Source organism: Bacillus rossius, chromosome 6, assembly GCF_032445375.1.
Source record: "Bacillus rossius redtenbacheri isolate Brsri chromosome 6, Brsri_v3, whole genome shotgun sequence".
Lineage (NCBI taxonomy): Eukaryota > Metazoa > Arthropoda > Insecta > Phasmatodea > Bacillidae > Bacillus > Bacillus rossius.
In genome coordinates, this window is record NC_086334.1 from 82519383 (window position 1) to 82544127 (window position 24745).

At 37.8% G+C, this 24745-nt stretch overlaps 1 protein-coding gene across 1 annotated transcript in view; it reads left to right on the forward strand.

Annotated features, from left to right (window-relative positions):
• The window catches only part of LOC134533336 (glutamate receptor-interacting protein 1), a 351603-nt gene extending 348608 nt beyond the window's left edge, over positions 1-2995 (forward strand). The window contains exon 13 of the mRNA XM_063370854.1: positions 2738-2995. Within this exon, the coding sequence (XP_063226924.1) occupies positions 2738-2851 (114 nt within the window). The 3' untranslated portion in view covers positions 2852-2995. The remainder of the gene's footprint in view (positions 1-2737) is intronic.
• The last annotated feature ends 21750 nt before the right edge of the window (positions 2996-24745 follow it).

Here is a 24745-nt window from a genome sequence, read left to right on the forward strand (position 1 = left end):
GTGTGGCCATTGACCGAGTGCGAGTCTTAGTGAGCAGGACTCTGCTGTTTTTGAATCTATTATGAGAAATAACATCTAAAAAGAAGGTAACTTTAGAAGTCAATTCCCCAAAGACATACAGTATCATTTCAAGTTTAAAGACATTTAAGGTTAACGGTTATAGCATATCCATGAAAACCAGTCGTTCTTGTTAGTCGGAAATGAAGGCTTATATTCAACACCAAACTACACTATAGCTACAAAATAAACACCAAAAAAAAAATTTGTAGTAATGTTAATAAACTTATGTTTGTATATTGCTATGAATGTCCTAGGACCAACTGTTTAAGAGGAACACAAAATAAACAGAAAAAATTATAATGTTTCTTGTCACTGCATCTAGAATTCACCATTGTTTATCAGGACGTTTGTATAATTCCTCGCTAGACACCTCTAAGAAAGCGAAACATGTTTAAAACTATAGAATTTATTTTAAAAAATATTTTTTGACTGCGGTAATGTCATATACATATTTGTTTCAATAATTAGGTTTGAATATACTGGCCTAAACGTTTGCCTATTCAATTTGGCTATTGATTGGTTTTCTAGTGGTAATGACAATGAAAACCTCACAAATAAAATAAATTTAATCTGAGATAATCAGGACATTCCTAAAAAGCTAAGCACACTCCCATAAATATCACAAGAAGCGAAAGGAAATCACTTAATTAAAGTAGTAAAATAAAATTAATTAAGTCCTAAGAGCTGGCCGAAAACCTCAACACTGAATGCCATAAATACAAGAATTTTCATTTAACTACCATAATCAGGTTTGGGTCTAATGCAACCTTCCGCAATCCTCTCACACAGATTAAACCAAAGACATTCAATCAAAACTTTTATAAGACATAAAAAAAAATCATATTTCCAAATACAATATAACACTCTCATTCTATAGACTACCAAAAATCCTCTAGTCAGATATTCCACTTCACTCAACAGTCTGAGAAATAGGCTCCCAACACATCTCTTAGCCAGATATGAAATCAAATTTATTAGCACTAATTGTACAAAAATAATGTACTACATCGATCATTCAGTAGGTTTCAAAATAACCTGAAAAATCTCTCTGTGTTAGAAGATAATATTCTTAACTGTTTCGGTCTAGTTTCACTGTTACCAAAGTTGCTGTCACATAAAAGTTTATATTTTTAAATAACACGTAAACCGAGCCAAATTAACCACGAAATTTTTATCTATAAATAAACCAGCCCCTTGGGATCACCACTGTCTCCACTATTGCAAATACAACCATACCCAACCTGGGAGATAAAGCGATTTATTCCAGCTCATTTAAATAAAAGTGTTATTACAGTTATGTGGACAAAACATTTGTTGTATGTATCCACATTTCTTAGACAACCTCAACACCTTTAACTCCAAAATAAAGTTTCATTTAGAATTGCAAAATAATGTCAACTACCTTTCCTGAATGTGCTGGTATAAATAGCAATATAACGAATAACTTGGTCAGTGGGTGTTTCGTAAAACCATATATCACCCGATATGTATATATATATAAGAAACAATTCAAATTTCTTCTGCACAGAAAAAAAATCAGTTATTTTAAACTCCTAACAACAGAGCAAACTAAATCCTCGAATTGTCATATATTATCAACACAAAACTTCTCGCCAATTAACACATAAAGAAAGAGATACAGCTACCCATTAAATTTCTTGGCATATTTAGTGCCACAGGGGTGTTCCAGACCGCTCTACTAACTTTAAGAGATAAAACTCCTCTCGAACAGCTTTCTGTAGCCTGGTTTACATAAGACAGTCAGAAAGAAGCTTTACTTAACAGATCAAGGAACATTTTCGGAACTACAAACAAGAGAACAATAAATGGGCTATAGCTAATCATTCATAAATGTTACCAACACATGTGTTACCCTCTCGTCCAAGAAATTAAAAACCATAGCAAAAAAAGATATTTAAAATTACAGGTCACTCAGAATAGCCACATAAATGTACAAAAACTCAAACAACATCAAAATAGAAGATGGCTTTAAACTGAGTAAAATTAGGCAACACTTGTGTAAAAGCAGAACCGAACACCAGCAGAAAGCAAGTTGAGGAAGGCTACTCAGGGGCTTACTCCTATTTGCCAACGACAACAGCTAATGAAACAAAGCCATACATTATTTGGCCGATGGAGAAGCCAACATCAGGAGATGGTTCCTCTACACAACTTACTAACCAAAACTTCTCATAGAAATCCTTTGAATAGTTTTTGATTTGTGCTGAAACAAGCAAACAAACATGCAACACACATTGACTTTGATATTTATATAATTATATATAGCCTAGTAGCAATTTTCTTATACCTCCATTAAGTTTATATAATTTAATGCTTATGCATACATATAGACCATCCTCCTCCCCCTAACCCACTTTCTATGAAAATATGTTTGTGCCTGTTCCTGCTAAATTATTTCGAAATTGTATGTGTATTTACTTAAAATTCTCTGTTTGGTCATTTTTAAAATGATTTGTGTCTAAATAATTCTGAGATCTCTAAAACTACAAATTGTCTCATTTGATAATTCATTATTTCATATGAAAATTCATAAACATATTTAAGGCTTATTAAGCAGGCATTTACTCTTTTGTTATTGTTTGTTTTTGTTGAGCTGAAGGTTTTTAAATATAAAACAAGCATTAACATTGGTATAATGATGCACTTTCTTTTTCAGGAAAAAAACAAATGTCTGCCCTGGTTACAAGAAGAGTTTGATGAGAACATTGTTTACACAGACGACAAATTATATCATGTATACTCTTCTGACATTGTTACTCAACCTGTATGATCAAAATATTTGTTTTAGGCATGTTAACGAAATGTATAGTACATTTAAAAGGAATGAAACTTATTCAGAAGTATAGAAACAAGAGTGAATGAACGTACCTACCTCAAATTGTAATTAATTTATAAATAAAAACTATGTCTTTGATATTTTTAGTCTCTGTGTGTTGAAAATTGTTTTGTAATACCCCAAGTGTCTTAAAGAATAATTACGTAATTAGATAAAAAGATTTGGAAACTCTGAATACTGGGGCCCTCAATTGATAGCGATAAAAGTCAACAACAGAGGCGACACTAGGAGTAAACAAAGAAAATTTAGAGACTCCCTACGAACACTTGGGAGGAAAAGGATCGTTATTATATATTAAATAAATAAAAACAACTGTTACGTCTATAGACTTCCTTATTTTATTAAACATTTTTCTTTCTTTTTTTATAGATTAAATTTTCCTTAGTAACATCTGTTTTTCATTGATAAGTGATCTTACTTAAATTCCTCACAATTACTCTTATTATATTATATTCTTTGAACTAATTTACTATTGGGCCGGCCCTGAATGTTTAACAAAAACAACAATACTTAAGAACATTAATGAAATCAACATTGGTAACTTTAAGGGTTGTACATATAGACCTTGCAAAACATAATATAAATTTCTTCTCCTCGACTTGCTTTTACTGTCCGCTGTCTTAACTGGGTTACACTATTTTTTTTTTTGAGTTCGTGAATAGAATAATAGAATTATTCGGGTATCACCCGGGGCTGTAGGTAGACGGTGATCGAGGTAGTAGGTCTAAAGATGGTGGATTCTGCTCAGGAACCGACTCCAGAGGTTCTGGCAGAGGATTTTGGCTGCCCCAAACTTGGAACCCTGTCTGAAAAAGAGGTCCAAATTCCAAAGAATTAGACCTGTTTCCAGACAGTATACTTAAATGGCGCAAAAGGCCAATAGAAGGAAAATAAAGGAGGGGATGACGTCAAGACTTACCAAAACAGGGTGTTGGTCCTGGCGCTCAGGAGAGGGCGTCTCGTCTCCGAAAACTCGAACCACGATTCGCGGTAGACACGGAACTCATCATGATTAAAAAAAAAATAAGTATATATAATTTAAAAAAACTAAGGTTCTCTACTTTCAACAAAACTAATGACTGGTTAATAATAATTTTAGATAGGGACTTCATCCCTCTAGTCTGAAAAGACTACATAATAAACGATGCGATGTCGATGATTCGCCGAAGATCGCAGTTATTAACGGTACCAGTCAGTCATCAGGCGCGCACCGAAGTAAGTTCAGAGCGGGATATCACCAGAATATCATAAGCGCGGGGTCTCTAGAGAATGGGAGAGGGGGTGGGGGTAGGCTCGGAGCCAAAAATTACCGAGTCCACCCGAAGGTGTCCGGCATAAAAAAATTAGATCTTACTGGAGTGACTGCACGACTAAGGTGCTATCTTTTGGTGGCAAGCAGAAGTACTAATAAATCGACTTGTGGCCGACGAGTGTGTCAAGCTAGGGGGTAATGGAGTAACCAGTGGTGCCACCTAGCGGCCTGAGACATAAGGGGGAGAGAGGTTGTCGTTACCTCCGCGCGAGCGCTGGTGTCGGCGCTGCCGACGCCCACAAGTGGCGTTAGTGACCACAGCCGTCACTAGATGTCGTTAAAGTCCAGAATCGTAACTGCGGCTGTCAAGCCTGAGATGGCCTTGACTTCGGTTAACGTACCCGTGCGGTCGTCGCTCCTGGCTTCTCTTCTGAGAAGAAAGGGTGGGTGAGCAGGAGGGGGATGGCTTCAAAAAACGCATGGTCTGTGGGACACAAGGCCCACGGGATCCTCCTGTCGTGTCTTGCTGCTAGTGAACCTTATACCGATTCGTGACAGAGTTAGCAGGGCTCAGCACTGCTTCACACGCTGCTCTAGGCAAAAGTGGTCACGCGAAGAAATAAAGTTACCGGCCCTCGACGTGCCTGGAGGCAGGAGAAATATTAGCCAGAATGCTAGCCTAGCATGAGGCTGGGAAAGAAAATCAGCTCGCCTCTGAGAACAGAGGCTGAGGGCATGGCCGTAAAGAAAATAAGATGAGAGAAAAAAAAATATTTCCAAAAATATTTAAGATTACAAAATTTTAAATAAAACGTGCCTAAATCCCAAATAAACGGCACAGTTTACTTAATTACAATGCATATTAAAATATTCGAAATATATTTAACTTTTTAAATACATAACAAATTTTTTGTTACAATCATTACCATTCTCCCCTTTAATTTTAAGGCTAATATATTGTACCTACTTGTTATAATTCTAATTCGCCACCAGCTTTTAAACTTGTCAGCTGACTTCATTTACATTTGAAGGAAAACATGAGTATTAGGTGAGCATTCCAGTGGAGCAGGGAACTCTGTATGGAAAGGCAGCGCAGGAGTTGGACAGAAAGTATTCTAATAATGCCCAAGTGGGAAAGACACAATCGAGATATCTTCCCATAAAACAAGGCAGAAAGGTGCTATTAATAATTTACCTAATGTACATCCTGGCTCCCAGTAGCATGACTAAGGCAACCTTTGTAAAAGTGCAAAAAAAGAACGCTAAAGGCACAGAGACCAGTTATTAAGGGTGGAGTGGTGGTTCAATCAGGGGATGAAAACATCATGAAAGAAAGAGAATATGCACACCAATAATCTATGGAAGTGCAAGTGCACAACCCAAGTGTTGTTGCTATTCTCTGCCATGTCATAAGTGCCTCATAATCCAGACAAAAGAGTGGTGGTTCAGGTAAGTGCACCGAATATGGCCTAGCTAAGATTTGGATGTGCCTACACACAAAACCAATAACTAAATAGGTGAATAATTTTTGTGTGTTGTAGAGAAGTATATTGTGTACTCAAAAATTGTTATTAGATGTGTTTTGCAATGTGTATATTTTTTAATAATTTCATTTTGTGCGAATCTGTATTGTGGACATAATATGGCCTAGTGCTCCTTATATGGCCTATTAGACACACAATCGTGATTTAAGCAGATAAAATATTATTAAAGTTTTACTTAGCTGTAAAAAATATTATTCACTTAAATAAATATATAATGGATTGAAACATTTTAATTTTATATATTGGAATATTGCTTCTAGTGATGTTAAATGTTATTTCTATAATTTTTACTTAAATTTAATAAGAATTTCAACCATAATAACAGATAACATTCATTATTTTTGTAGCCTACACAAATTTTTTTGCTTTAAAATATGTAGAAATATACCTATTTCTTTACTTAAAATTTTAAAAAAAATTCTAAACTGCATGATTCAAGAATAATATACAGGAATAGGTAATGACATTAGAGATTGTCACAAATTGTTTAACATTAATTATTGTCAACAACTGCTATAAAATAAAATTAACTGGCAAACCATTGATTAATTTAAAATATAAGTGTTCATGACATTATTATGGATGTTTAAAATTAAGTCTAATTTTATTTTTCACAATATGGACAAATAAACTCATCAGTGTCATCAGCCGTAAGTCCTACACATTCTTCATGGAGATATTTCTCACAAACCTTACATTTTCGCATGTCAATAACTCTCTCTTCTTTGCACAAAGCACAGTACCATGACTCTTGTATTTGGTCGGCGACAGATGTTGAAGCTTTGGGCAATCTGTCTGTGCGTCTTCCAGCATCAAGCTTTCGCCCACCTGGCCTTGAGACATTTGCCTTCGTGAGAGAAGTTTTCCTTTTTGCACCAGGAGCTTCCTTTGACTGCTCTGTACTTGGTCTTGAAAATAGAGATTTTTTTCAGATGAATGGCCTTGCAGTTTAGAGATGATTTCCTCTTTGTTGCTCTTGAAATTTCTTTTTGAGGTGTTGGCAAGAAAGTTTTGAATGAATCACTTGTGCTGTTAACAGAGCTGCCTTCGATGTTATGACTCCTCAGTACTTCCTGGACCCATTCCTCTTCTTCATCACATGGTAAAATAGGCACTCCTGAACACTCAGGTTGCTGGTTGGAGTTTTCTCGCTGTAACTCTACATGTGTAGGCCCACTTTTAAGAAGGCTAGTTTTTTCAGTGACAGAGCTGGGTGCATTTGATTCATCAGGCAGAATGTCAGGATTAAATGGGTAAATCCCTGTAGCTCTGAAGCCTGACTTAATGTTGGACGGATTCATGCATTTGCCCCACACTCCAGTGAACAATGATCCAAAGCGATGTTTTGTAACATTTTATCTCCCGGTATAAGGCACTTGGTGGAAGTAATTTCGTGAATGGAACGGAAGTCACATGGAACAGAAATGTGTAACCACAGTGCTGCCATATGTACCGTATGGCGATAACCAAAGTTCACAAACTTTATAAGGTAAGTGCACCGAATATGGCCTAGCTGTCACCATGATGACTCCAATATAACAACACAGCTTCATCCCAATAGTGCTCAAAAGCTCTGAACACCGACTTATCCAGAGGCTGGAGTTCATGTATCGTATTTTCTGGAAGGCAGAAAAGAGTTATTTGGAACTGATCAGCCACATCAACAATTTCATAATCCAGATGGCTTTTAGCACCATCGAATATAATGGTGCATGGCCCTGGTGTTTTAAATCTACTGAAATGATGTATCCAGCTTACAAATGCATTCGTTGTCATACTACCTCGTGGTGTCATCTGGCAGACAGAGCTGGGAGGTAAATTATCTACATATTCTGGCTTCATACGGACACCTTTGAACAGTATCATGGGGGACACAGCAGAGCCCAATGCGTTCACACAAGAAACAATGGAAACACTTTCTCCATGCTCTTTAGCAACAATGTGTACCCGTTTACTTCCTGTTTTGGCATACTTGGAAGGTTGTTTGTGCAGACTTAACCTACACCCCTTTTCGTCAACGTTATATAATATAATATAGATTAATAGTTATTTCAGTTTCTTGTTATAGTCTGACATAATAAACTTGTTGACCTTTTGTGGTCTTGCTGGTTGAAGTTTTGAGCCGTACGTTTAGAAATATTTTTATTTCTTTCCAGAAACCCCTTGAGCCATTTCCGTCCAGCAAGGCCTTTTTGAATAGAAAACATATCCTTGATATTGTTGGTTATACAGTATCGGTAAACACAAAGTCTGATAGCTGTTGCTGTTAAAGGATATCCAGTGTTTGCCAATTTTATTATACGTTCACACAAATCTTGATCTTTTTCATGGGTAAGAATGCTTCTTCTACCAAGTTTTGATTTAAATGTTTTACCTTCATCGATATATCGGCGTAAAGTCCGACGTGGAACAGCAAATCTTTCTGATGCGACATATGTTGATAGTGTGTTCGACTTGACCGCTTCAACAGCATGTTGCAAGTCTTTCTCTGTGCACTGAGCACGTTTAAGACGAGGACCCATCGTCTAAAACATAGAAAAATTCATACATTTAAAAAATCGAAACACAGATTTTATGTTCCTAATATGGCCTACATTACCCTAATATGGCCTTCACAGGCCATATTAGGACACTTTACATTTAATTAAATAACCACGTTGAAGTTATGTTTTTAGTAAAATGAAAGCATATTTCATTATACCATCTTAAAGAGTATAAAATTCTTAACATTTTAAAGTAAAGTTACATATTGTATGATGTACGTGTAAGAAACAATTTATTCTTTCATTACATTAGTAAATAAGATGGCTTCGTCAACCAAATTCTAAAAACACAATAAGAACGTCCTTTAGCGAGTCATTGTGCCCGTGGCGCTTTCTCTTGCCATTAGTTGGAAGAATTCGATACTATCTGCTGTACAATGGTGCTACCTGCTGGATTTTTCTGAACTAAGTATTTTTTCTGTAAATAGGCCATATTAGGGAAACAGGCCATATTCGGTGCACTTACCTTATGTCGATAAGGGTCATAACCTCATTAGTAGGTAATGGAACATCGAACTTATGTACATGAGACAGAGAGTAGCTGACACATTAGGAAAAAATAGCAGAAACAAAAATGGTAGACATTACATAATCCAAGATGGCGACTTCCAGTAGAAGAAATTAAAGCAAGATGACAACTTCCGGCAGATAAAAACAAGATGATGGAAAAACCAGATTGCGGCCGTAAGGTAAAGTGCAACGTTCGAGATTGGGGTATTTGATTTTAAGATGGTGGAAAGTTCCAGAAACAAAAATGGTGGATTACAATATGGTGGCAAGATCATAGTCAAGGTCATTCAAGATGGCTGCCGTGATGTCACAATCCAAGATGGCGGATCCCAAACACACCACGCACCGACTTCACTTTCCCGACATACATTTATACACTTCTCATACAGAATGTTAGAAAAAAAGTTTATTTTGAATGCATATTGGCATGAACTTCTTATTCATTATAAATAATTTTTTTTGTTCAGAATTCTTTAAAAATATATCAAAAGGAGTTTTGTGTTTCAAGGGAAAGGACCTAGTAAATTTTAGCTGCAAAAAAAAATAAAATAAAATATGACAAAACAACACAAGTGAATATGTTCAAATAACTAGTTAATGGAGTGTAGCACTATGAGGCAAAACGCCACAGACTAATATAGTGTAGGTCTACACATAACATAACCAACCACAGACATTCAATTAACTAATTGTGTCAGCATTTTTCTCAAGAAAACAATTAGTTTACTTATTTGTTAATAATACCTCTCCACTCACCTACTCGCACTTGGCAATGAATTAGCGAAAGTGTTAATTCAAAGTCGAGTAATTAGTTATCTGGTTGTAAGCAATAAAGTTTAAAATTTTCGTCCAAATCACCTTAGGGAGAGTGGGGGAAATCCGCCACCTGGGGGAAATCCGCCACCCATAGAATCAGACGAGGTGCGCGTGCTGGAGTGAAGTGAATTGGTGCGAGATCTAGTGGAAGGAGTTTGAAACATGTTGTGTTAGCGTCCGGTGCAGTTCTGGCTGCGTGGTTTTTTCATCGACAATAAATAGTTTTTTCTGTATTTTCATATAATTTCTGGACTCAATTTGTAGCAAGGTAAGTGGAGTTAAATATTAACTGACACATGTAGTTATATTATAATGTTAAATACTTATTGTTAGTAAGTAATTTAACATATTTGTTTGTGTTCATAGTTATTTAGGTTATGTGCAAAAATGGCGCAAAACGATTGATACAAAATGGGGCAATACCGCCACTCCTGCACGGGGCAATGGCACCATGGTGGCGATATTACCCCTATACAATTTTGCAAGTAACATATCCTTTATTATTATTTTTCAGATGCCACGGACTAGGAAAAGGAGAACTGAAAAAGCAAAATGGTCAGAGGAAAGTTTGAAGGAAGCTATTGATGCTGTGAAGAAGGGTAAGTCAGTGAAAAGTACTGCAAACCAGTATAACATTCCCAGGTCAACATTAAGAGACCGATTGAAAACATACTTAACAGAAAAACCAACCCTGGGAAGAAAGCCACTATTTACAGCGGAACAAGAAAAAGAAATAGCTGATCATGTTTTATTGCTATCAAGGTTGTTTTTCGGTATTTCTATTACTGAACTTCGACGTTTGGCGTTTGATATAGCAGAGGCAAAATGGCATGCAACACACCTTCAATAAGGAAACTAAATTAGCTGGCCCAGATTGGGTGTATGGTTACTTGAACCGAAACCCGCCAATCAGTCTGCGAAAACCGGAACCTACCAGCCTAAATAGAATTTCAGGATTCAACAAGGTTGAAGTAGATATTTTCTTCAAAAATATGGAAATACTGGAAATAACATTCCACCCATGTTAATTTTTCCACGCCCGCAAATGTCACCACAGTTACAGAAAGGGGGACCATGTGATGCAATTTATGCATGTTCCAAGAATGGGTGGATCAATGAAGATCTATTTATGGATTGGCTACAGCACTTCCAAAAGCACACTCGACCAACTATCGAAGATCCTGTCTTACTTATTCTTGACAACCACTCCAGCCACAAATCGTACAGGGTGTATTCATTTTGCAGAAAGAATTATATATATATTGTGTCACTTCCATCCCATTCGTCTCATCGACTACAACCCTTGGACATCTGTTTTATGGCCATCTTAAGAACGCTTTTAACAAGGAATGTTAACTCTACATGAAAACTCACAGCAGCGAAAACCTAAAAATCACACCATACGAACTGGCAGAAATTTTTAAGCGAGCCTACATTCGTGTTGATACACTGGAGAAAGGGGTCACTGGATTTTTAACAGCAGGAATCTATCCATTGAATCCCAAAAAATTTGGAGAAGATGATTTCATTGCTACACGTGAAGTTAATTCGACATTTTGCATTCAAGATGATGAAGAGCAGCAAATTTCATCTAGTCCTATTCCTACGGCTACATCACATCAACCTCCAGTGCCAGAATCAACATGCCAACATAACACAGATATGGAGACGGAGCCTCGACCTTCCACATCTGGAGGAAAAAATGAAGTAAGTCAACCTCCTTTATTGCACCACACTGTGGGCCTAGGTAAAAAAATCTCTCCAATTCCGAAACCATGTTCATCAAAATCAGTTGGTATAAGGGCCTCAAGAAAGCAGCACTCTGAGATCATCACTTCGAGTCCAATGAAGGCCTACTTTGACGAAATCACTAAGAAGAAATTGATAAAAAAAGAAGATAAATGTCACAGATGAGAGGAAAAAAAGGAAGTCATCCAGGAAACACTCAGGAAAGAAGGTCATGAAGACATGCAGAAGAGGGCTTATGTTGGAATCATCATCGTCTTTAAACGAGGAAGACATAGATGAAAAAAATTGTGTGACGACAATGAAGATGATGATATAGACCCAATGCAGTTTGGTGATGATTTCAACGTGTGCGTTATATGCAACGAATTCGGAAAAAATAATGAATTATGGTTCCGCTGTACACTTTGTTCCAGATGGGCCCATTCAGAATGCAGTGGCTATGAATCAGCTAAAGACTATATATGTGACTTTTGTTAATTTCTCTATTATATCCTAATGGGTGGCTATGGATCAACTAAAGCATGAGTAGATTTACTTTTGTTCTTTGTCGTAGTGTATCCTTGTAAGTGTAAATGTAAGTTATAGCTTAAACACTTCAATGTTTTAATAAATAATGTCTTCTTTACAAACAGTATAAATATCTAAAATGCGTGGCGGAATTACCCCGAGTAGCGGGGTAATACCGCCATTTGCAGAATCGTAATTACATACAAATTACACATAGAAGACTTATTTCTAAGCTCTTGAACTGTTAGCGTTGTGTACTTAGATCCCCAACAGTCAGGTATAACTGTTTATTTCCAGCCTATCGTCATTAGGTTGATGGCTATCTTAAGTTTTCCTTAAGGTGGCGCCATTCCCCCATCTTCCCCCTACACAGTTCTTACTTTTAGAGTAAAGTAAATAAGAAAAGGGAAGTTTATTCATATAACCATTAAAATACATAAAATTAAATTTTTAAGTTTATTGTGCGAAATACGAAATCAAATCATTAATCATTAATTGATGAAAACCCGTATATTGTTATAACTTTACTATAAAAAAATGGGGGGGGGGGAACTGCCGTAGTACGTACATTACAACTTATTTACTAAGACATTGGAAACTTAAAAGTCTGTAGACATAATACGCTGCAATCTTACGTGATGGAAGAGAAAGTCCGCGAGATATAGCAACATTTCTATTTAGACGTAGGGCATAACGCAGGTCACACCGAGCAGATCGACCCGCATTTTCAGCCACAGAGTCACGCTGAAATATGAACTCGATTGAAACTTCTACGAGCCGAAGAAAAGAAACAGCAATTTTTCTTAAACTGTTACTAATTCAAAGTAAAGATAAATATATAAACGGAAAATACCCCTGCAAAATTTTTTTAATATTAGTCAAACATACTTATAAATAACTACGGGTAACTCATTCAAAGATATTAATAGGTATATTAAACGAAAATAGTTATCGAATTTTATTTTAAAACTATAACAATAGGTTACGCAAACAATAAATTAATCAAAGTAACAAAGAAATTTTTTTTAATAAAATATATACTTTTAAATTAAAAACCTAATTCCCGTAAAAATACTTCATTATCTCACATAAAGTAATGAGAGTTACTCGGAAATACACTACGTAAAATACGAGGTAGCGTAAACGCGAAAGCTCAGGTTCGAAATAATTTCATGAATCTTGATTTTTTTACCACCTCTCCAATGACCTAGCCGTCATGTTGGAACCAGCTGTCTGGCCAAACGTTTTCAGCATCCGCAGTAAACATTGCTTGTGCAGTATTTCCCCGGAAATCAACTGGAAAATAGTACCTTAATATGAATTTTATGAAATGAAAAAATTAAATTTTTATGTTCCTCATATATAAAATTTGCAACGCTTTTTATCTAAAAATGTTTTAAAAAGATTTAATAACTACCCTGCGTCTGAACATTAATGTTTCTGCTTTCTCTACATTACGTGATTTCTCACTTATTAAAGTTTTAACTATTATTTTACATACATTATGTATTTATATTCTAAAGATTATATTTAATGCTACATTTTAAAAAATGTAATAATTATATATTAAATAAATGGCACTAATTTAACCTTCGAGAGAAGAATACCTAATGACGCTACAACAAAAGTACTTCAGATAATACAAGTTTAATTTATATTTATTTATTTATTTAGTTTTACATTTCCGTCAACAGTGACTTAATAGAAACGGGGAAAATTAATTAAATTTTTCTTCTTCTTTGTTTTACTTGTAGTTATTTAAACACTTGAATTTAGCCCAACGCTCATTATGTAATCAACTTAATTTATTATAGCTATACAAACAAAACAAACTGTTTTACTAACACAAATTAAATCTTAATCATTGAAAACAGGAATAAAATGAATGTGTCGTTCAGATGTGGCGAGCAAACCATTAGCTGAAGTCAATTTAGCTATGTGTGGAACTAACAGCGCCATCTACACAGAGAGAACCAAACTAAACGCGAAAGTAAATATTTAGCCATAAGAGTGCAGCTCTGAATGCAGGGAGTGCAAACAAAAATATTTCTCACTACAGTCCTTTCAAAATATTTATGCCTTCTCATTTAAATTCTAAGTAACATGATTCGGCGTTATGTGTTTCTAAATTACGTGTTTCTAAGTTATGATCGTTCTTAGTCATGATCGTTCTAAGTTGTGTGTTTCTAACTTGTGATAGTTCTAAGTTATGACGTTTCTAAGTTGTGTGGTTCTGCGTTGCGTGTTTCTAAGTTACATGTTTCTAAGTTATGACAGTTCTAAGTCGTGTGTTTCTAAGTTGTGGTCGTTCTAAGTTGTGACTTTCTACATTACAGCATTTCTATGTTTTGTGGTTCTGCATTGTGTGTTTCTGAGTTGTGATAGTTCTAAGTTATGACTTTCTATGTTACTAGGTTTCTATGTTGTGTGGTTCTAAGTTACATGTTTATAAGTTATGATCGTTCTAAGTTGTGATAGTTCTAAGTTGTGCGATTCTGCATTGCGTGTTTCTAAGTTGTGATAGTTCTAAGTTATGACTTTATATGTTATGACTTTTCTAAGTTGTGTAGTGCTACATTGAGTGTTTTTAGTTACGTGTTTCTAAGTTATGACAGTTCTTAGTTGTGTGTTTCTAAGTTATGATTTTCTACATTATGACGTTTCTAAGTTGTGTGTTTTAAGTTGTGTGGATTTTTCAAAGTTTTCTAAGTTATGACAGTTCTAAGTTGTGACTTTCTAAGTTATGTGTGGTTCCCCGGAGTGGTCGTTTGATCAGGTGGACAAATACAGTTGCAATTACACTTATATTACACTTGCAGGGCGCACAAGGAATTACCTACCCTACAAAAATACACTTGGTTAAAAATAGTGCTCTGACGCACTGTCCCTAGTTTAAGCCCTCACTCCAGCCTTGGTTAGGGGGGGGGGGGTTGTTTGATTTGAGACGGCCAATCCCGAAAGTTGCTAATTTTACGGCGTCCGTGTTAACCTGTGTGAGTCGCGGCCCGCAGTTATATTAGATAAAAAGTTTTTTACACGTAGCTGTCGTCGGCGCCCGTGCACTCGACATTGAGTAAAAGTACGTTGGTAGCGGGAGTCGGCCCGTTCCGTAAGGTGAACTACCCCGCGTGATGGCTCGTGCGGGGAGTTTAAAGTTAAGTGGTTGGGTTAGGCCCTACACCGTAGAAGAACCGGGGACGCATGAGGAGTTTACGTAAAAAGAATAAAACAGGTTTAGGTTGATGACTTATAATTACCAGAAATACTGCTCAGCGTAGAACAAAGGATGATGGTTCCCCGTGGAACACAAGTCCTCCCCGGTCTGCGAGTCGCTCGATACTAGCGTCTGGCCTTGGCGCGAGGAAGGTCTCGGCGTTCTCTCGTGCCAAAGTTGCTTAAGCTCTGTTATTCGGAATTTATTTTAATATTAATATTCTGAGAGCAGCTCTAAATTCATACATTAATTATTTTAATTAATCTGATTGGCAGATGGCCTTTAATAATTACGGTTAATTAATTTGTGTAAATTAAGTTCCAATGTTCAGAGTCACACCAGAGACTGTTCGTTGCTTGCTGACCGCTCGTCACACATAAAAAACGGGGAGGTAATGTTTACGTTAACACAACACTATAATTAATTAAGGCTGAAGACTGCAAAGGAGACACTCACAAACTTATTATGGCAAGTTCACACGTGAGTGACTCGGGCACTCCTGCGTCGCACTTTCCCTGGGCGGGGTTTTTAATTAATATTGAAGTTACTCTTAAATTATGTTATATTGTTAATGAACGGGGGTCGAGGTGTTTAATTAATAAGACACGGCTCTTGGTTCTATGTTGGTATCGGAGACTCGCCTGACTCGGGTGGGCCATAGCTAGGGGTTCGTTCCGTTAGCGGGGCCGGATACTGTTGGGTGCAGGTCGGGCTTTGGGTGGTCTTCGTCTGGACGACGTCAAATGCCCCCCCCCCCCCCCCCTCGAGAAGCCCGACCTTGCGCTGCTAGTGGTTCCGCCACTTGGGGGCACCCCTAGCTTCGGCAGCAGCTCCATCCTGGCAATTTTAACCAATACTGTTTTAACTCACTTAACCCGCAATTGTTCCTGGGACCACGTACGCAACGCGATGTTACATATGTTCAATGGTAGCTGTTCGGGCCGCAGGGCCTTGTATGTTTCCCCACTAATAACAGAAAAACTTTCTCTTGTATCTATTTCCATGCATTGTTTGTTGCCATCCAACCAAACGTCCATGACAAAGGGTGCCTTACTTTTCAATGCTCGAAGGTTATACAAACTGTACATTGCTTCATTCTGTTCTCCCTCTTGCTCCCTAACTGTATCTAACAACATGTGAGTTTGTCCAGAGGTAGACTTATTCCCCGTATTTCCCTGTCGAGTCCCACAAGTAAGCCTACCTTGTTTTTTTTCTTGTAATACAGGCTTTCTCTATGTGGCCTCTTTGGAACAAAACCGGCACACAGTTGTCACATGCCGACACTCTTCCGCAACATGATTCCCCGCACATAGCCAACACTGTTGTTTCCATTTGTTCTCCTGTGGGCCCAACATTTGTTTACGTATTCCCGTGTCCATGTTTGCCTGAATATCGTCCGGACGTCTGCCGATATGGCTTCTGTCTGCCACCGCATGCACCGTTTGTTCGTCAACACGTGTTGGACTTACCTCGTCTGCTTTTCCATGTGAGTCCAATATGTTCTTCCCTGTTGCGTCAGCCGCCCTCCATTGTCTCTTTGAAACTCAGTGGATCCCTAGACAGCAATGCATGCTGAACCGACCTATCCCGCACACCACACACCAGTCTGTCTCTCAACATCCTCTTCTTCGTCATTTTCAATTTTATTGGCTGTGGCCGGCAGGGCCACATTTTTACTTGTAATTTATTTTTGTTGCTGGTCTCTAGTTTTATATTGTTTTTTATTTCACGTATTTTTACGCCTTTTTTAATTAATGTTAATTTATCTGTAAATTTTTTTTAAATTATATTTGTTTCTGTTAATTAGTTATACGCCTTTTGGTAGCTATCGATTATGAGTTTAAGAACATCGATTGTGTTTCACGTAAATACCACTTGGCGAGCGCCCGGCGGTTGGCTGATGACGTCAGACATTCGGCTTGCCGGGAAGAAAAAATCAGCTGGGGCCGGGAGGAGAGTTTGTGCCGAGCGACCGTCGAGGACAGAGCCATGTGACGGCGCGGACTGGTGTGCCGGACGGCAACGGGCGACGAAGAGTATTGGGATGGAGGCTCCACGCTGGGTGACAGGGCAATGGATTGCCCTGTGATACTGAACTTATCAAGGTAAAGAGAGGCCGCAATTTTGATTTTTACCCTCGTGGTGCTGCAGTGGTTTATGGCAAACCTAGTGAACTGTGTATTTTCCCATACTAAATTTTATTTGGACGGAACTTTTATTAGCCAGTTTGGTGAAGAGGCCCATTTGTTTTCACACGTTGTTCCAGTGTGGGATTTTTTTAAAAAAAGGTCGCCCGTTTGCCTGTAGTTGCAATAAAAGTATAAGTTTGGAAGAAACGAACATTTTGCAATTTGTTTTTGAGACTTTGTCATCGGAATTTGCATACGTAAAGTTGGCATTTAGCTAATATATCAGCTTGTGCAGTATTATTAAATGTATGCGATCGGTATTGGACTACATGCGCAGCCTGATGTTGGTTGGTGCGGCCATTCTACGTTTTAATAAAATCATTGGCAAGTTAATAAAGAAGTAAGACTTTGTTTGAAGCTGATGATAAATACTTCTGTGGTAACATGGTTATGTTACGTGAAGAGTTTTTGCTACATTTCCCTTAAAAATAAGATAATTTTTTTTTGGTCATCGTTCACGCCTTTGTGAATTCGTACCTATGGCCCGGCGTGGCATTAGACTCTGGAGTTGGTGAGGAAGGTCAGGAAGCCAGCGCACGCCTAGGATATTAACTTTGTTTTTTTTGGCAAGTCTTTAGCAACGAACATCTGAAGAAAGACTAAACCGTTGATTGAGAGTTTAAGAACTTTATTTAAATAATTTGTTTGTACTTCAGTATTATTTTTGTAGATTTTTTATATATTTGTATTGATTGTCTTGTTTGATTTTTTGGTATTAGGGCAGTCAGTAAATTTTGATATTTTATAGTGGCCACGCCTCACGCCCTTATATATTTTTATACTTGTTGTTATCAGTATTTATATTTTTACGATTTTTTAAAGGTTATTGTTAGTATCGCAAATGGGGATAAGATGCTGCCATTATTAACGTCAGCTTTTGTAACTAAGCTTGTATGGTTATGTATAGTAAAAATTATTTTTGCAAATTTCTATTTTTTAATAACATACGTCCAAAGTCTTGCCTCTTGTTTGTTTAATGGGTACTCTGCTATTATAGCCTTTGAATTTTTTGGCCTGACCCCTGGGCAGTGGTGTGGGGAATTTATATTGTTTAGCTTTTTATGCCTGGTTTTAATATTTATTTTTTCCCTTCGCGCCCAGAGTGAGTCGGGGACGCAACCCCTCTTCCAATTAAGGAGGAAGAAGGGTTACAACCTGCGCCACTCTGCTAGGCAGAGACTTTGGACTTTTGCGATTTTGCTGACTTTTTTGATTTTTTTAATAATGGCAGTTTCTTGGATTTATAAACTTCCCAAAGAACAGGTTTACGCTAATTTGCAAGCTGCGGGAGCAGGATCAGCACCAGGAATTTTAGTGGTCTTTTAGATTTCCAGTGATGGTTTTGATTTTTTTCCTGTGAGGTTATAGTTTTTATAGTTCTTTGCTTTAGTTTGCAACCTTTAGTTATTGATAATTTTGAGAGAGAAGGTTTTGTCTAATACGTTTCGGTCTTGACTTTGGAGCTTGTTTGTTTTGTTTTGGCATACTTAGATCCCGTTTGTTCGGTTTGTGAGTTTAGTTTGTCTTTTCCGTTACTTGTTGGAAAATCCTTCTCTTGTTTTTTTTTTTTTTTTGAGCGTTGAAATTTTGACTGAGGCTTTGGAGGCAAGTTTTCCTTGTTGCAGGTTTGTTTGTTTGAGTTTGGGCTGGTTTGTTGGATTAGAAGTTTTTGAGAATACTTTGTCTCCAAGTCCAAGGTTTTTTTTTTACGTTTTAGTTTTTTAAGGTTGCTGTTTAAATTTTTTTTTGTTCAAGGCGGAGGTTGTGGCCGGCAGGGCCACATTTTTACTTGTAATTTATTTTTGTTGCTGGTCTCTAGTTTTATATTGTTTTTTATTTCACGTATTTTTACGCCTTTTTTAATTAATGTTAATTTATCTGTAAATTTTTTTAAATTATATTTGTTTCTGTTAATTAGTTATACGCCTTTTGGTAGCTATCGATTATGAGTTTAAGAACATCGATTGTGTTTCACGTAAATACCACTTGGCGAGCGCCCGGCGGTTGGCTGATGACGTCAGACATTCGGCTTGCCGGGAAGAAAAAATCAGCTGGGGCCGGGAGGAGAGTTTGTGCCGAGCGACCGTCGAGGACAGAGCCATGTGACGGCGCGGACTGGTGTGCCGGACGGCAACGGGCGACGAAGAGTATTGGGATGGAGGCTCCACGCTGGGTGACAGGGCAATGGATTGCCCTGTGATACTGAACTTATCAAGGTAAAGAGAGGCCGCAATTTTGATTTTTACCCTCGTGGTGCTGCAGTGGTTTTTGGCAAACCTAGTGAACTGTGTATTTTCCCATACTAAATTTTATTTGGACGGAACTTTTATTAGCCAGTTTGGTGAAGAGGCCCATTTGTTTTCACACGTTGTTCCAGTGTGGGATTTTTTTAAAAAAAGGTCGCCCGTTTGCCTGTAGTTGCAATAAAAGTATAAGTTTGGAAGAAACGAACATTTTGCAATTTGTTTTTGAGACTTTGTCATCGGAATTTGCATACGTAAAGTTGGCATTTAGCTAATATATCAGCTTGTGCAGTATTATTAAATGTATGCGATCGGTATTGGACTACATGCGCAGCCTGATGTTGGTTGGTGCGGCCATTCTACGTTTTAATAAAATCATTGGCAAGTTAATAAAGAAGTAAGACTTTGTTTGAAGCTGATGATAAATACTTCTGTGGTAACATGGTTATGTTACGTGAAGAGTTTTTGCTACATTTCCCTTAAAAATAAGATAATTTTTTTTTTGGTCATCGTTCACGCCTTTGTGAATTCGTACCTATGGCCCGGCGTGGCATTAGACTCTGGAGTTGGTGAGGAAGGTCAGGAAGCCAGCGCACGCCTAGGATATTAACTTTGTTTTTTTTGGCAAGTCTTTAGCAACGAACATCTGAAGAAAGACTAAACCGTTGATTGAGAGTTTAAGAACTTTATTTAAATAATTTGTTTGTACTTCAGTATTATTTTTGTAGATTTTTTATATATTTGTATTGATTGTCTTGTTTGATTTTTTGGTATTAGGGCAGTCAGTAAATTTTGATATTTTATAGTGGCCACGCCTCACGCCCTTATATATTTTTATACTTGTTGTTATCAGTATTTATATTTTTACGATTTTTTAAAGGTTATTGTTAGTATCGCAAATGGGGATAAGATGCTGCCATTATTAACGTCAGCTTTTGTAACTAAGCTTGTATGGTTATGTATAGTAAAAATTATTTTTGCAAATTTCTATTTTTTAATAACATACGTCCAAAGTCTTGCCTCTTGTTTGTTTAATGGTTACTCTGCTATTATATCCTTTAAATTTTTTGGCCTGACCCCTGGGCAGTGGTGTGGGGAATTTATATTGTTTAGCTTTTTATGCCTGGTTTTAATATTTATTTTTTCCCTTCGCGCCCAGAGTGAGTCGGGGACGCAACCCCTCTTCCAATTAAGGAGGAAGAAGGGTTACATGGCTAAAAATAAAACTGCATCCTTTCGCGGTAACTTTTCCACGTGTCCTGACACAGCACAAACTCTTACATAACCCCAATTGCTGTCATCATCCCCCACACACCACTCCACGCGCACGAACCTATCCGGAATTTCTCGTCGCCACTTTTATGTAGGTACCTGTTACACGCACTGCGTGTGCATTACGTGATACATTGGTTACACAGGTTATCTGATGAGCTGTCCACCATGATGCCAGCTGCTGACTAACGAACTATAGACAATACTACACTCTCAGCCTTACCAACCGAGCTGACAGTACATAACACTTTCCTTTTATTTTTTATTTTGGCACAGTTTCAATGTAACCTCTTAATTCTGGTTTTGTGCTTAGGCTTTTTTAAAAATTTTGAGAACATTGTCCACCATTGTTTACATTTGTACTTGTCTCATTGGCCACTGCACTGACACTGATACCCCTCTGTTAATTAGTTCTAGTCATTTCCATTGAATACATATTACTAAGTCTACCTCTTCCATGGTTTACATTACTTTCATTAATACCCATTCCACCATTATTCACAAAAAACCTCTTGTATGGTATGCTGGGTCAGGATGCAGTGCTGCCTGCATCTTCTGTACCCAACTCAAATGCATGTAATTATCAAATTTGCAGGTTTTTCTGCACTGGACTGCAATTGATCCCTCCATATTCCCGGTTTCCACTTCACTTTCTCAAAATTTCTTGAATTTATTTTAGTCCACCCATTAGGTATAATTTTGGTGCAAAAGGTTGAGGAGTTTTGAAACTTGGCAGGATTGTAGACTTGGGAGCCTGAAATATAACCTTAAGTTTGCGACCTTGGGCGACCGCCGCGACCACCGCCATCTTGAAAAAATGGCGCCCAAAATAGGTTTTTTGCAAATAACTTAGTTCCTGAATGTTTTACAGAAACATGTTTCAAATATAAAATGTAGAAGATAAAATTATATACAAAATTGCTTCTATGTGTTTTTTTCGTCAGACCTAAATTTTTCGAGTTACAGGGCTGAAAACTAAGGCAAATATTTTAAAATTGCATTATAACCGCATTAGCAAGTTACTTTGGGCCGATTATCTGCCCATTAGCTTACTAAAAGTTGTTTTAAGCAATAAAGTAATAAAAGTTTATCATTCAATCAACTCGTTTCCACACCACCCATGAGGTAGAGTTGAGCGGCGCGTTTTTTTTAATGTGGTATCCCTCGTAGGCCTAATCCACGCTCAAAACAGTCCTTGCTCAAAACAATCCTTGCTCAAAGCTTACATGTATGTTTTCTGTCGTTTTGTACTAAACGATGTCCCTGGTTCACTATGCTCACAATCTTTAGAGTCTTGCTCGTATCCATCCTCCTCCAACACCCTCTCCAAAGAATCGAGGACGTCATCAACCTCGAATGTGTCTTTTGCGTCGGAATCCGCTACTAAATCGGGAATGTTTTCACATGCTGTCCCATTGCAGTAAAGACACATCACCGAGCACTTTAAGCCAATTTTCCGACATCCACATGCTCCTGCACAGCCTTTTTTACATTTACAGGATATCGATTTTAAAATGATGTCGGGGGCTGGTTCTGACGTAGTGCGAATAGCATCGAGCCCATGTTTCGTTTTCTGCCAGCCATATTTCTCAGGATCTTTTTCACTATCACACCACATCGTGACTTGGTGGTATGTTCGCACACAGTGTTGTCTTGCAGCATCTCTTGTGGGTGGAAGGGATGCAAGATTAAATTTGTTCTTGGACACAGATTTCACAAAAGTTTTGAAGCGTAGTGAATCCAATGTGTCCTCTGCAGACGATCCACCATACAGTGCCAATAAGAATGTTTCACCAGCTGCGGCGAGAGCCTCTACATCTGCTTCTATGTCTTTGAAGGTTGCTGCAGTGTGAAGCAACGATTCGTTTTTTCCCAAGAGACTGAGGAACTTCAATTTACCTTGATTAAATAGAGCAGAGGTGGTATCGCAACCACTGATTGCATGTAAAAACAAAATATTCTTAGCCACATCTTCGTTATATTTCAGGCTTCGTGTCGAATAAAGTGTTTCTACACTTTTGCCAATTGCCGGTTTCAGCAAAAAAAATATTTGAATGATTTCTCGCCTTTGCAGTTAAGAGAACCAACAAATCTATATCTGCTCCGACAACAAAAACACGTGTAAATGTTGACGACATGTCGATGGCGGTCTGAATGATGAGCACATCCGCATCTTCTACTGCCTGCTTCACTGTGAAATTATTTTCTTCAAACTTTGTAACCAACATTGAAATTAAATTCCTTTTGTTAGCATCGCTCGCCAAAAATTTTTCTTGCGAAACAGGCAGAATCATATCTTCACCAAAAATTATATCAGTAGACATATGTGCTCTGGAGCATCGACATCTTTCTGCACTCTTTGTATTACGGCTAGCAGCGTTCGCTGGATAACCGTCAAAGAATACAACTGTACTAGGACCAAAGTGTCTTTGGACATATTGCACGTAGTACATGCATATTGTGCCATACGAATCGTTGCGATGCCATACTACTCGATGCAACAAGAAGCTGCCATCCAAAACATGCAAGCTGTCATTCAGTTTTCGCATACCATCCTCATTAAATAATGATAGAGGGAATGGTGCAAGTTCATATTTGAAATAATTTTTCAATTCTTCATCACTTTTTTTGGCGATACAGATTCTTTGAAACAACAGCAGTGGATTGATGAAAATAGGAATGTTATCTACTTTGATACTGCTATTTGCTGCTCCCAACGAAAGTACTACATCTTTACGCTTGAATTTTAAGGAGCCAAAATTGTTGCCAACAGTCTTTGTGACAGCCACAGCACCAATTTCTCGGGCCATATGGCAATTTAATGTTCCAACACCAACGATGCCACTGTTTATGGAGAGTAAACTGTCGACTTGCGGAAACGGATTATGTTGTGACAACCATTCTGTAATCTTTATCACATCGTTCCTGTCACGTTGCATACGTGTTAGGCGCATATCAACATGCTGCTCTGTTGTTCCTGTTCGGATGTTGCAGAATTCTTATATTTCTTCACAGACATTATGCAGATAGCGCATCCCTAGTGTCCACATGGTTAAGACACTGTCCGTCATACCGCGTCCATGTGTCAGACAACCAATGCTCTTCATGGTGCGCATTAGTGTCTGTTCTATGGTCATATCCGACCAAATTCCGGACCAAAATTTATCTGACCGCCTGATGGTGAAATGGCCTTTCTTTGTAAAGAGCTCGTATTCAGCCGGATCCATTTTTTCTTCCAGTGTGAACATATCCTGCAAGTACAGATGACTTGACTTTGCATAAAGGAAGTGGTCGCAAGCATGGAAGTAAGGCAGCATTTGTTGCATAGTCTCTAAATGAAGCTGCCAATTTCCCATACGTTCCGCTTCAATGAACTGTTTTAGTAATGAAACCATGTGTAAGTATTGCACCCAAAGCTTTGCCGTTGGTCCATTGGCCTCAAGTTGTGCTAAACGATGTTTAAATTTTTGTGAGACCGATTTGTAGCACTCATTGTTATCCATCGCCAGTACAGCAGCTTTATCATTTTTTTTGAGTAGCAACATCATTCCAGTTTCTTCCTCCTCTGATAGGTCTACATCATGCCAAACTATATTAGCTATCGCCTGATGACATAAAATATGAGCCCTGATCGCCCTTGCATAGGCATGTCCGCTCAGCATTTTCTCTACAGTGCGTTCAGCGTATATGGTGGACAATAGTTCCTTCAAACCACTGCCATTCATTACATAACCAATACATCCCATGAATGACATTACACAGTGAAAACCACCAAGTCTGAGAGCAACATGATTTAATTCTGGACCAGGGTGACTGGCAATAATATATCTAGCTTTGATATAAAGTGGTTGATCGAAAGTGATGAAACATGTTTTCTGCTTCAAACTTCTGCATTTTTCTGCAGCTGACAGAAGAGCAGTGAATATTGTATCATGGTTGTTTGGCGGGGCATTGATGAAAGGCAAGCACAGTACTTGTGATCTTTTGAA